Below are 13,965 nucleotides of genomic sequence, written 5' to 3' on the forward strand. Positions count from 1 at the left end.
TGTAGACAGGTGCCTATAGTACATGTTTCAATGAAAAACAATTTTCAAGGGAAACAAAAAATGTGGTCTTTGTCGACAGGTGGTCACTAAAGCAGGTTTAAATATACATGTACATGTATACACAAGTCATACACAAGCAATACACAAGCATGGCCAGTCTAAAATTTAGGAGTTTTTGTGTCTTTAAAATGTAACTTACTGTAGTGCACTCATAATTAGTATGACATCTAAAATTCCTTATAGTGACGATGATGCATCATCCACTACTGCTGGAATTCATGGATTAATATCATATCCCGCTACTTTGAAACATCAAGAACCAAGGAAAATGTTTTCCTTTCAAATTATACTGAACTAAATGCTTTGTTTGAAGAGGAGGGGCTAAAATGGATTTATGCACCTCTATCTATTATAGAATGCATTATTTTTTCAGAACTAATATTTTGTGAACATTTTGTATGTACATGTATGTATACTGGTCATATGACAATAAATAACATTGCAAATGTATAAAGTTGTTCTTTTCTTTTGTAATATTTTATATATATATATATATATATATTGAAATATTGTATGTTTCTCAATTCATAAAGTAGTGCTTCTGGGATGTTCAAACACATGATAATAATAATAATAATAATAATAATAATAATCTTTTAAAGTCTACTCCAAATTTTATTAAGTTAAACCGAAAATGGAAACTCTTTTTGCCCAAATGATCGTGAGCCCTGCAGCCACTGAGCAGCGCCAGATCGACGTTGCTCTATCCCTTATTGTTGAACGCCAAACAAGGTAGCAGCAACTCCCGTCTTTTAACGTCTTTTGGTACGACGCGGCCGGGGTTCGAAACCCACGACCTCCCGGTTGTGAGGCGGACGCTCTACTGACTGAGCCAACACACCGTTAATCTGGTATACTGGTATTTGTTGGATCAAATTGTCTGCAGAGTGTTATTACTCAATTTTTGTCTAATAGATGAGTGTAAAGTAGGAAGAAAGTAACTCCTCTCCACATTGAATCTCCCTTACGGACACCAGGGCAACAGTTCGCATGTTCCTGTCATGATAAAGACAAAACAAAACAGGAGAAGTTAACAAAACTTTCTCTAGATTTTTCATATTGCCATGTAAAATTACTACTTAGTTTTTTATCTTTTTTTTTTTGTTATGAGGAGGAAGTGGTTCTATGCTAATACATGTACCGTATTTTATATTTTTTTAGACAGATTGGCAATTAGGGGGAGCACCCTTGGGTACACAAATGAAAAATATGGCCCACAGAAATTGTGTTTATTTGCCAAACCACCTTGAAAATATTAGACCCAAAGGCATCTGTCATCCACCCCCTCCCCCCTCCCCCTCCCCCTCCCCCCTCCCCCTTCCAGAATCGTGGATCTCCCCCTGTTAGACGTACAAATGCTAAGAGGACATTTCCATTTTTACCTTCTTTTTCTTCTTGTGCAATTGTATTTGTCCATTGGAGGCTCCATACAAACTGAAAGCTGTACTGATAATATAGCATAATCTACTCCCTATTGTATGCAAGGGGAGATCAGAACCAGATGTAAACAGAGGTATTGAAAGAAAAAATTAGATGTCGGGTTCAAAAGATCATAAAACATTTGCATACAGACCTGCCAGCATTGCCTACATCTGGAAGGGTACCGAAGAAAGCATTGGGGATATATTTCCTCAGTTTTACTGGAAAATCCAAAGGCACATCAAACTCTTGGTAGCACACATTTGCAGGAGCTCCTAAAAACATAATTATATGAGCAAATTTATGTGTACAAAGAGTCATCATTCATATTTTATTCTTATACTCTGCATTTAAAATAATAGACAATCATTGCATAAAGATCCAAACATACCACAAGAATAATGGTATTTAAAATAATTTCAAGCTTTATAAAGAATAGACTATACTAAAACAAAAGCGATAATACTCTTCAGTCTTATGCTATAATATATAACTGTATCCCAGATAACAATACGGCGTTGGGCCAACGTCGGCCACGGTCGGCAGGGTCGCAGTCGGCAAGCCAACGTTGGCTAAACGTTGGGCCATCGTCGCCATTTTTTACTGATAGATGGTGGCTATTGGTTGGCTCATTCGACGTTGGGCCAATGTTGGCTGAACGTTGGTCCATTGTCGCCATTTTCACTGATAAATGGTGGCTATTGGTTGGCTATTCGACGTTGGGCCAATGTTGGCTGAACGCTGGTCTATTGTCGCCATTTTCACTGATAAATGGTGGCTATTGGTTGGCTATTCGACGTTGGGCCAATGTTGGCTGAACGTTGGTCCATTGTCGCCATTTTCACTGATAAATGGTGGCTATTGGTTGGCTATTCGACGTTGGGCCAATGTTGGCTAAACGTTGGTCCATTGTCGCCATTTTCACTGATAAATGGTGGCTTTGGGTTGGCTATTCGACGTTGGGCTATTGTTGGTTTAATGTTGGTCCATTGTCGCCATTTTCACTGATAAATGGTGGCTTTGGGTTGGCTATTCGACGTTGGGCCAATGTTGGCTAAATGTTGGTCCATCGTCTCAATTATCACTGATAAATATTGGCTATTGGTTGGCTATTCGACGTTGGGCTAACGTTGGCTCATTGTCGCCATTTTCACTGATAAATGTTGGCTTTTGGTTGGCTATTCGACGTTGGGCCAATGTTGGCTGAACGTTGGTCCATTGTCACCATTTTTACTGATAAATGGTGGCTATTAGTTGGCTATTCGACGTTAGGCCAATGTTGGCTGAACGTTGGTCCATTGTCGCCATTTTCACTGATAAATGGTGGCTATTGGTTGGCTATTCGACGTTGGGCCAATGTTGGCTGAACGTTGGTCTATTGTCGCCATTTTCACTGATAAATGATGGCTATTGGTTGGCTATTCGATGTTGGGCCAATGTTGGCTTAACGTTGGTCTATTGTCGCCATTTTCACTGATAAATGGTGGCTTATGGTTGGCTATTCGACGTTGGGCTATTGTTGGTTCAATGTTGGTCCATTGTCGCCATTTTCACTGATAAATGGTGGCTTTGGGTTGGCTATTCGACGTTGGGCCAATGTTGGCTAAATGTTGGTCCATCGTCTCAATTATCACTGATAAATGTTGGCTATTGGTTGGCTATTCGACGTTGGGCCAATGTTGGTTGAACGTTGGTCTATTGTCTCATTTATTACTGATAAATGTTGGCTTTTGGTTGGCTGTTCGACGTTGGGCTAACATTGGCTCATTGTCGCCATTTTCACTGATAAATGGTGGCTATTAGTTGGCTATTCGACGTTGGGCCAATGTTCGCTGAACGTTGGTCCATTGTCTTTATTTTTACTGATAAATGGTGGCTATTGGTTGGCTATTCGACGTTGGGCTAAAGTTGGCTCAACGTTGGTCCATTGTTGCCATTTTCACTGATAAATGGTGGCTATTGGTTGGCTATTCGACGTTGGGCCAATGTTGGCTGAACGTTGGTCCATTGTCTCAATTTTAACTTATAAATGTTGGCTATTGGTTGGCTATTCGGCGTTGGGCCAATGTTGGCTTCATGTTGGTCCATCGTCTCAATTTTTTTTTTTAAATGGTGGCTTTGGGTTGGCTATTCGACGTTGGGCTAACGTCGGCTGAACGTTGGTCCATCGTCTCAATTTTAAATTTTAAATGTTGGCTTTTGGCTGGCCATTCGATGTTGGGCCAATGTTGGCTGAACGTTGGTCCATCGTCTCAATTATTACTGATAAATTGTGGCTGTTAATTGGCTATTCGACGTTTGGCTATAACGTTGGCTCAATGTTGGTCCATCGTTTCAAATTTTACTGAGAAATGGTGGATATGTTGGCTAATATACGCGACGTTGGGCCAACCTTGGCTTAACGTTGGTCTATATCGTCTCCATCTTTACTGATAAATAGTGCATGTATATATTGGTGGGCTATATGACGTTGGGCCAACGTAGCAAATACGACCTAGTACCGCTACATCCGGGTAAAAAAAATTGCATGCGTGCGCATGCCCATGTGCTCATGCAATTGCAACGTACGTCAGCCATATCCTGTCCATTTGTCTGGATTAGTTGCCGGGGAGTACCAACACTGCATGGTAAATGAATGATTTTCTTTCTCTTTCAACGTTATTTTTGTGAGCATGTCGCGTGAAACTGATAAATTGTATAGTGTGAGAACTCCCCGTCACAAAGCGAGGGAAATAGCATGAGAAATTGTTAAAGTAATCATTGATAATTCCCTGTCCAAATGAAAGTGAAAGTGCAGTACGAGTGTACCGCTCGGCGTACGTACGCTTAGCTTGCACACCCGCTGCGTGCAATTGAAGTGTGAGTGATGGCTATGATGGCTATGATGGGGGCCGAAGTGTCGGCATCAGATGCATTGAGTGTTTGCCGTGATAAATGTTAATATGTTCCTGACTTAGAGTTAGACCTAGGTGATGTATTGATGCATCATGTTACAGCGTCCGTGACAGTGATGATGTTCATCCCAATATGCAATATTATCGACCATGAATCAAATGATTGTGAATCTGTTGGTGTTACAAGTGTTGAACTTAAGGTGCTGATGCATTGTTGGAAAGACCAATTGAATCAAATAGAGATGAATGGGAAGACGCATCATTTTTTTATGCATATCTAAATGATATTATAGTCTCGATCTGATACTTTCAGATTTAGAATTAGGTCTATACTATACTCTTATTCCTACTCTTCGAAAAGGAATAAATTACGAGATTGGGCTGTGAATTAAGATATCCCGCTAGTACATGTTTCTAGCCTCCTGAAATCTTACAAGGGAGTGTGCCAAGTCTGCCAAAATATGCAAGAACTTTGTATCAACACATTTAGTGGATTGTGAGTGTGATGTGAAAGAGGTAGCTGTTGGGAATTGCCCTCATTTTGGCATTTGCAATCATTTTAAGTCGCAATTGGCCAAGAACCTCAATTTGATCAAATAGTAAATAGGAAAAACTATTGGGGGCGGGGGTAACACTGATCGATCCCATAATTTTCATTCACAATTTTCATTCACAAATTTGATTATTGCTGCATTTTTATTCTCATTTTCAAATTAGTTTTTATTGTTTATGCACATGTATATTAAATTGCTATAATTTGAACTGAAGGTAAATATTCTAATTATTTATTTTTAAAATTCTGACGTTCTTTATTAATACATTCAATTCTATATAGCTCTTCCAAATCCCAATACTTTTTTCTCCCATAATTCCTACAATTCTGAAATTTAAATATTAAATCCTGCATTTCATATCGTCAACTTCACAACAAATTCCAGATTCCTCTACCCGTTCAGATCCAGCTACCCCTACCTCGATCATCCAGAACAGCACCAAGGACCCCTTCGACATCGACCCCATCAACCTCCAGAACACTGTCGACCCCAACGACCCCATTGACCTCAACATTCAGAAATATGGGTATGTCATTTGGCATTTTATTCATTTTGTATTTAGTTATACATGTAGACAGGATAGCACTTCTTAGTATTCGTTATAGTTGTGCCCTGCACACAAAGTACAAATGTACTGGATTAATGTACGTTTGTGTAGGACATAGCTGCTAACGGATGCTAGTATCTTTTTCCTGATTATATTGAGAAACTGCATTGTGATCACTTACAAAACTATTCAACAACAACAAATCATGAAATACTGCTTATAGCAGTATTTTTTTGGAAACAATTCTGAATGCAGGGTGCCACAAAAAACAAAACACAGTCAATCGATTTGTTTCTTGTATAAGCAACTAACGATATAGCTTTGTGTTTTTGTTTCTACTTTGAAGCCCCTCGAGCTCTCTCAAGTATTGGGAGCTTACATAAATACAAAAAAAAGTATTGGGAGCTTCACATTTCACTTGAATGTTATAATGATGTGAAAGAAAATGCCACTCTTCTTCAAACATTTGTCCTAAAAATTAGAAAGAATACAAACTTACTAATAAGGGTTTTGTGTTGTATGCAGAAAACGCAAATTTTGTATTCTTTCATCCATATTCTACTTCAAACACATTTGTTAGGGCAATATTCTATTTGCAGAAGTGTCCGGGTGTTAATGACATCCTCTTTTACATCATACCATTTAAGTGAGATTGTGCCATCTATTCTTTGGCTAATTTTGGGATCCAACACTTAAGAGGGGCTTTAAACTGTTATCAATCAAGCATCTCAACACTGAGCAAACAGATACTATAAATTGGTTCTTTCTATTGAAGAATATTACTGCCATTTTACCTCAAATGTATATTTCCTTTGTTAATAAGAGTGTTTGATGCTATTCTAATTAAACAAGACAAAAATAAAAGAAATCCATTCCTTTCTAATTTCCATACGTCTGGGTCATTCGCTCTAAAGTTTGAACGAAGTTATTTTCATGACAAAGTAATTCTATCCATGAAATTTCATCAAAACTAGGGAGGATGTGCCACTCAGGACTACTTCCCTTGAATGCCGTACTATTTGATTAATATCCGTACTATTTCAAGGTGATGTTTCCATGATCTGCTTTTAAATCTTGTTTGGTTTCTTTCTTCTTCTTTTTTTTGCCGCAGATGTCGAAGTTGTACCACCACAAGCTAGACAAGATTTTGATTCCGACCAACCCATTCTTTAAAGGTCCATTACCTTAGGAAATTAAAACTTTTATGTCTTGTATCAAGACCCATTTAAAGCAACATAATAACAATTGTTTCATAAATAAACGCCTCCTTATATTTTTTACAATTTTTTGAAAACCTCTCCAAGTTGCTCGTCTAATGGTGGACCCCGCCCTTACAATTCTCAGAGTTCCTCGGAATGATTGACCAAAGGATTAGTGATGTTATATCAAGAACGATCTCCGCTTAGGCAAGCTACGGTGCTTGCTAGCCAGCTCTGCAGGCATTATGTTTTGTACACAAACATAAACAATAACTTTTGTTATTAAATAGTGTGCTATGCATCTTTACTTGTTATTTATTGTGGTGAAATTTCACTAATGGCCCAATTTTAAAAAGAGAGCTATACCATGAGTCGAAGAAGGTCGTAATTGATTTGAATGCCTGTATAACGTGTCAACTAAATGCATGCTATAAAGAATTTCAAAGGTAAGAAAAAAATGTTTCATATATCTAAGTGACTGAATGTTTTTCGTATTACCTTCTTCTCAATTTAAAGAAATATTGAAAGTGGTATATCAGAGTGAAGAAACTTGTGTTTTTCCCTTTACAAGCTCTGCTCTTTCTTACTTCACTTTCAAATTTCCTCTGTTGTTATATAAACATTTAGCGATTGCTTTACTTCACACATTCAAGCAATGTATACTATCCCTCCTAAAAAAAACAGTTTGTAGATGTGTTAACAATAGATATGGCGACGAAATGTATCAGCATCTCTGAAATGCCTAAGCATAAAAAATGTTGGCAATTTCTCTGAATTTTATTTTTAATTTTTTATGGAACATTGTTTACATTAATTGCCTTGTTCTTGGTATGCAAATGGTGGACACTTTATTAATTTCTTTATATTTTTGTGCTGTACATATGTAGAGGAATCTTGTCATAAGCAATCGTGTTCGTCTGCCAGAAAGTTTGTTTTGTTTTACTCGGGAAGTTGTGAGGATTGTTTATTATATTCGTACAATGAATTTCAGTATGTTATGTTGTGTTACGTGTAAGCGACAATTCATTTTATAACAGCTCCTATCGTCCTAGCATTCATTGATAGTAGGCCTATATTGTGATACATTGAGATACCTTGAACTTGAAACTATGTTTACATCTTTTTCGAATTCAAACGAAAATACAAAAGAAAGATGTACAATAATTGTATTCACATTTACAACAGTTTGTTTATTACACATAAAATAAAGTATGTTTTATCACAAAATCAGTTTATTTTCCTTGTTCTTTTGTTTTGGAGGAAGGGGATGTATTCAGAGCAAATTCTAAGAAGCAAGATGGTGAACTTTTCATTAAAATGGGACAAATAAGTTGTTATCAAGTTTTGATAGTGATTAAAATGTACAAGAAAATAGACATGACGAAATTAAAATAACATGTCCCTCTTGCTTCAATATTGTTATTATACTTATCTTGCAGAGGGATCTATAGTGAACTTTTCTCAAATTCAGTCTAATTTTGATGAAATTGTTACTTCATTTTGTGGATTTTGCTCTGTTTATTTATTTAATCCAATCTTAAACTACTTGGCTTTTCCTTGTCACGTTGTGATGCATGTGTTTGAATGATTGTACATGTCCGATGTAGTATGATCTTGACGATGTTCTTATGAACGGACGACTGATGTTGGTGTGAATATGTTTTTGAGTTGGTGTTGGTAATGTCAGAAGGATGTTGGCATGAAATGGAAAGGGGAGGAACAACGTCGGCACATGGTGGGATACGGGTTGGCATAACGTTGCTTCTACGTCGGCAAATGGTGGAGAAGAGGTTGGCATAACGTTGGTCTAGCATTGGCACATGGTGGAGGAGGGGTCGGCACTTGGTGGGAAAAGGGTTGGCATTATGTTAGGACAACGTCGGGGAGACGTCGGCACATAGTGTAAAAGGGGTTGGCATTACGTTGGTCCTACGTCAGGGAGACGTCGGCACATGGTGGAAAAGGGGTTGGCATTACGTTTGTCCTATGTCGGCATATGGTGGGATAGGGGTTGACATGACGTTGGTCATACGTCGGGGGGACGTTGGCCCGATGTTGGCTTAATGTCATTTCGTCGCTGTCGAGCCAACGTTGGCCCGCCGGCAAGAAAGCCGTTGGCCCAACATCACATTGGCGACGATGGCGCAACGTAACAGCCCACGACGTCGGCACATGGTGGGATAGGGGTTGGCATAACGTTGGTCCAATGTCGGAACTACGTCGGCACATGGTGGGATAGGGGTTGGAATAACGTTGGCCCTACGTCGTGGAGACGTCGGCACATGGTTGAGAAGGGGTTGGTATAACGTTGGGCCAATGTCGAGGAGACGTCGGCACATGGTGGGATAAGGGTTGGCATAACGTTTATCCAATGTCGGAACAACGTCGGCACATGGTGGGATAGGGGTTGGCATAACGTTGGTCGTACGTCGGCACATGGTTAAAAAAGGGTTGGGACGACGTTGGTCCAATGTCGGAAAGACGTCGGCATACGGTGGAAAAGAGGTTGGCATAACGTTGGTTCAATGTCGGGAGGACATCGGCACAAATGGTCGGATAGGGGTCGGCATAACGTTGGCCCGATGTTGGCTTAATGTCATTTTGTCACTGTCGGGCCAACGTTGGCCCGCCGGCAAGAAAGCCGTGGGCCCAACATCATGTTGGCGACGTTGGACCAACGTAACAGCTTACGTTGGCCCCACGTTGGCGTAACGTCGTATTGTTATCTGGGATACCACTCACTTTTGTACCAATCATGACTATTTTATCAGGGGTACTGATTCTCATTGGAGGAGGAGGCATTGGTGCAGGGAGGAACACTGGCTGTTGTACTTCAAACATCCTGCATATTAACTTTTAACAATTGGAAGAAAAAAGAGCGTGTTCTACCATCAAATTACACACACAGTAATACCAAAATTGATGAAATGTATCAAAAGCTAGACAAACCTTTGTGTTGATTGTTGACATATTGCCCCACAGCCATTGGGTTCAAAGGGCAAGAGGTCAGCCATGAAAGGTCACTAAACATGTAGGGCCCAAGCCTGTCTCTCCGAGCACATGATCTGGGAATAGAATTTTATTTGAAGTTTAGTTTGTTAGTTTGTTTAGGAAGAATAATCATGTATGTACATGTATTAGCATAGTCTCTCATAGTTCTCAGACATGCTAATAAGTTCATGAAGTGTACCGGTGCATAAGCTTAGTTTTAAAATCATTGTTTAGTTATGTAATTTTAGTAGTATTTTGTTTCCCTGAGCTACATGAAAACCTATGTGTACAAAAAAGGCCAAGACACCAACCTGTGATTTCTCCCCCCTCACTCCCCTTCACTACGATCAGAAACATCTTTACAAGATTTTTAAAAATCATATGTATTTGGGTGACAAACATGCATGAGGCAATATATAAAGTAGTTATCAAAAGGAGAGCCTGGGATATTGTTGTCGAGTGGTACTTGTCTCTGTGAAAAGTTTTTTTTTTTTTTTAAGGGAGCTGGGGGGGGGGGGGACTTTTTTTTTTACTATCTAACTGTTGGGAGTGTGTATGATAAATGTATTGTCTCCAACTATTCAAAATCATCAAACATGGACCAGGCAATATACTGGGTTAATCTTGATGTACACTCCCCTCTTTCTTTTTTTTCTTTCTCTCTCTCTCTCTCTCTCTCTCTCTCTCTCTCTCTTTCCCCTTTTACCAATATTTTTTCCACCATATTCATATTATTATGTATCCATTGAGGGTAGTCATGCTATCAAGCTTTGCTTACTTTGTCAACCCTCCTGTTTGATGTTTTCGATTAGTTACTTTATTCAACATTTTCTTTTCTGAAATGTGTAAAATTTGCAATGTTTGTTTGTTATATATTTGTAAAAATGCAAAAGAAAAAGAAAATCAAACAGAAATAAATAAATCAAATCAAATCAAATCAACCATACGCACCTGTAGATCATCTTGGACAGTCTCTTGTCATTGCCATCAATGTGAATACCGTCAAGGCATCGGAAGACAAAAGGATTGGCGATGGACTGAAGGAGAATAGGCTCACCTGGGTAATAGATGGTACCTGGAAAGTATTCAAATGAAATTATGAATATTCAGTGGTCGTCACTCTAAACTAAAGAACTCACTGACACAGGTATAATTAAAAATCTGATATGTCACAGAGATACATTTCTACCTCTAGAAAATTGGATTGAATATTCCACAATTAAAATGATACTGGTATATAGAAAGAGTATATCTTTAATTGGATAAATGTTACGGGTAGGCATAGATAATAAATGGAAGTGGTTCTATCAATATCATCCCCTCAAATATTTTTCATTTTGTATAACCTTTGAGATTGCTTAGTAAGAAGCCCAGTATCTAAGTAGCATGAGAGTCATTTTGTGCAATGTTCCCAAGAACCATATTTCATATAAATGATGATCACTTGCTGTTTGACGTGTAAACAGGGCAAATCATACAATGTGGTCAATAAATGAGTAAAGGCGCAATGTATGAAAAATTATGACTGCATTTTGTCATTGTTTATAATCTTTATCATTCAAAAACGTCTCTCCAAGGATTGGTATTTACAAAAGTCCAAACTCCAAACTTACACCCCTCCAGCGGTGTACAATTTTCATTTTGAAAGAAACAATTACCTGGATACATTGCTACAACTACTCCTTTTGGAACCACTCCTTTTGTGACAAAGACACCAACACCTCCGCCCTCAATCTGACTTGGGCGACGCCCAATGGCATATCCAAGAGTCTGGTGCATTATGGTCGCCCCAGGGTCTAAATCTTCACCCATTTGTCCGTCCAATGTGTTTTCCTTGTTCTGTTCAAAATTGGTACTTATACTTAGTTGATGGCTGAACTGAGCAGATTGTGCATTAGTTTTCTGTTTCAGTAACTTCTTGGTGCTCTGATAACTATGGTGGCATAAAGAATGATGATGATGATGATGATGATGATGATGATGATGGTGAGGAGGAGAAGGAGGAGGAAGATGAGGAGAAAATGAGGAAGGTTGAGCAGAATGACAGTGGTGCTGGTGGCCACAACCGTCATTCACTATGCTGTTGCTTGTCCGTGCACTTCCATCCACCTGATTTCTCAGTAATAATGCATTCATTGCCAAAATTTCTCTGCAATCTCCTTCCATATAGGCAGCTTCAAACATTGTGCCAATGTTCCAATATTGTAACAGTCTTTTTGCTAAGTGTTGTTGATGCTTGTCCAGGTAGTCATTAAGATTGCAAAGTTCTCCACTTTCTCTACAAGTCAATCTTGATGTTCTTTTCTCCTCACAGAACAGCTTAAAGATGTTTTGAAAGAGTGACCTCACAGCTGAACTTTGTTTATCATGGGATTCAGGAGTCGCAGTGTCATCATGGTGATAGCATCTAATGCTCCCATTTTCATCTTGGAGATCTGATCTTCTGCCTACTACGCTGACCTTTGACCTTTCCAGTCTACTGCTCTTTGTCTCTAATTCATGCATTTTGTTGCCTCTTCCCTCTTGATTGGGGAGGTTGTCATCCAAAGCAGAGAATAATTTCTTGTAGGTTTCCTCCACCAGATGGTCTTCAATAATCCTGTCTTGGCTTGCATCGTCAACTGATCGCACTGTCCTGGAAAGGAGATTAACAAAGATTATCTACAAGGAAAATTAAAGCCCCACTGTACTCCTTGTAGCTACTTGCTCCCTCTAGAAAACAATGCCTAATCGGTGCATGTTGGTCCCCCATGATCCTCTTTTCCTTATGTTAATTGAGAGCTGAGTTGATGAGATAAACACCTGTCAGTGACCATGCTGGATGGTCTAATCCCTCCTGGCCAAAGTAATACAGACAGGCTTTAAAATATGCAATGGTAGGGATAACTTACTGAAGATTGAGAAGGCATGATGATCAGTAACTGATCTTCACAGCAAACCCATTTATGGTAAAGATCTCATGCAATGTAAGGCTTCATAGATCATTAAAAACACAGAACAAATACAATTTAGGGTTAATTTTAAGGACAATCTGTTAGGTTCCAAACCGCATTCTACACAGACACTATTCGACTGCACGGCACTCCTTACAATCTGCTGTCCTCAATTGCACCTCTTTGGAACTTTTCAAGCAGAAGGTGCAACACATTAAGCTCTGTTGAGCTTCAGACTGTTTTTAGCTGCACATAAAATTCTTATAGAGCCTTTTTACTTGCACACTCGGCACTTGACAAGCAGAGCCTTTGTACTTGCACACTCGGCACTTGACAAGCACAAGGTACAAAAAAGCCCCCCTCCCTAACTCCAGGAAGCTCCAACGCTGACATTCGGCGTCGGAGCTTCCTGGAGTTACCCCCGCCCTTCTCTCTCCTTCTCCGGCTAACACACTGTCTCTCTCTCTCTCCCTTCCTCTCTCTTTATTTATCTCACTCTCTCTGAGACCCAAAGACTTGAGATCTTACACTTATGACTTAGATCTTCAGTTGTTTCTATCATTACAAAAATACAAGCGCATTGATTATTGTTGAAAATCATGTTCAACTCTTGTAAGGTGCATTATTTATACATAGACCTCTATCCACCAAATATCATTATAATATGTATTTGCTCTTATTTTTGCCTTTAATTTTTCATTTGCTGGCTTTACTTGGCTCGGAGGAAAAAAATAAGAAAAAAATAATCTTCGTTCATGCAAACATGGCACAGATCTTTATAGACTCTATACGGGACTTTACTCACATTCCTGTACAAATAGTTTTCACACTAGAGTCTATGCGTTTCTACATGAGAAATAATCTGTACACATACCTCTTTCTTAGATTCAGTGCAACCCAAGGCACAAACCTGTATCGATAACTCTGCCACTTTGATGAAATTTTCTTCACAATATTCGACATATTCTACAGACCCTTTTCCCGTTTTTACCAAGTACTCAAGTGAAAAAGGTAGCAGACGATATTCTGTAAGTAGTCTCTGTACCAGCAGTTTTCAGAACCCATTTAAGACAATGTCATACCTCAAATGAATATTTTTTCAATTTAAAGGTACATATCAAGTCCCTAAGGCTTTTTAATATTCGATTTCCGGTTAAAAAAGAAGAAACATCCTCCACTGGAAAAAAATAAACCACTGAGTTCTCATTTCATTGACATTTCATAATTAGAAACTTACTAAATACGTCGCTGAAAACATCCCCTTACCAATTTGACAAATTACTAGATTAACGCTTAGAAATCATATAATGACTACTTTTAACTTTTTTATAATTAGTTTATAATATAATCATTATAATTAACACGATA

The 13,965-nt window shown here is 38.7% G+C and overlaps 1 protein-coding gene across 1 annotated transcript; it reads right to left on the minus strand.

The window, feature by feature from the left end:
• Window positions 1-649: 649 nt before the first annotated feature.
• Window positions 650-13,617, minus strand: LOC583394. Its single transcript, XM_030996476.1, has 6 exons — window positions 13,472-13,617; window positions 11,323-12,299; window positions 10,616-10,739; window positions 9,623-9,738; window positions 1,634-1,754; window positions 650-1,056 (listed from the first exon to the last, which is right to left on the minus strand). Exons 1-6 carry the CDS (start codon window positions 13,558-13,560, stop codon window positions 969-971), a joined length of 1,515 nt encoding a protein of 504 aa, XP_030852336.1. The 5' UTR covers window positions 13,561-13,617; the 3' UTR covers window positions 650-968.
• Between the last annotated feature and the right edge of the window lie 348 nt (window positions 13,618-13,965).

The sequence above is a fragment of the Strongylocentrotus purpuratus genome, unplaced genomic scaffold (genome assembly GCF_000002235.5).
Source record: "Strongylocentrotus purpuratus isolate Spur 01 unplaced genomic scaffold, Spur_5.0 spur5_contig_855, whole genome shotgun sequence".
Taxonomy (NCBI): Eukaryota; Metazoa; Echinodermata; class Echinoidea; order Camarodonta; family Strongylocentrotidae; genus Strongylocentrotus; species Strongylocentrotus purpuratus.

What these genes read in the sequence shown, in the direction of transcription:
- LOC583394 (XM_030996476.1), bottom strand. Translation starts at nt 13,560, where the DNA reads ATGTCGAATATTGTGAAGAAAATTTCATCAAAGTGGCAGAGTTATCGA. An exon ending in AGTTGTAGCAATGTATCCAG is followed by an intron (nt 10,740 to 11,322) that starts GTAATTGTTTCT and finishes AATACTTTCCAG; the next exon opens with GTACCATCTATTACCCAGGT. An exon ending in TGTCAACAATCAACACAAAG is followed by an intron (nt 1,755 to 9,622) that starts GTTTGTCTAGCT and finishes TTATGTTTTTAG; the next exon opens with GAGCTCCTGCAAATGTGTGC.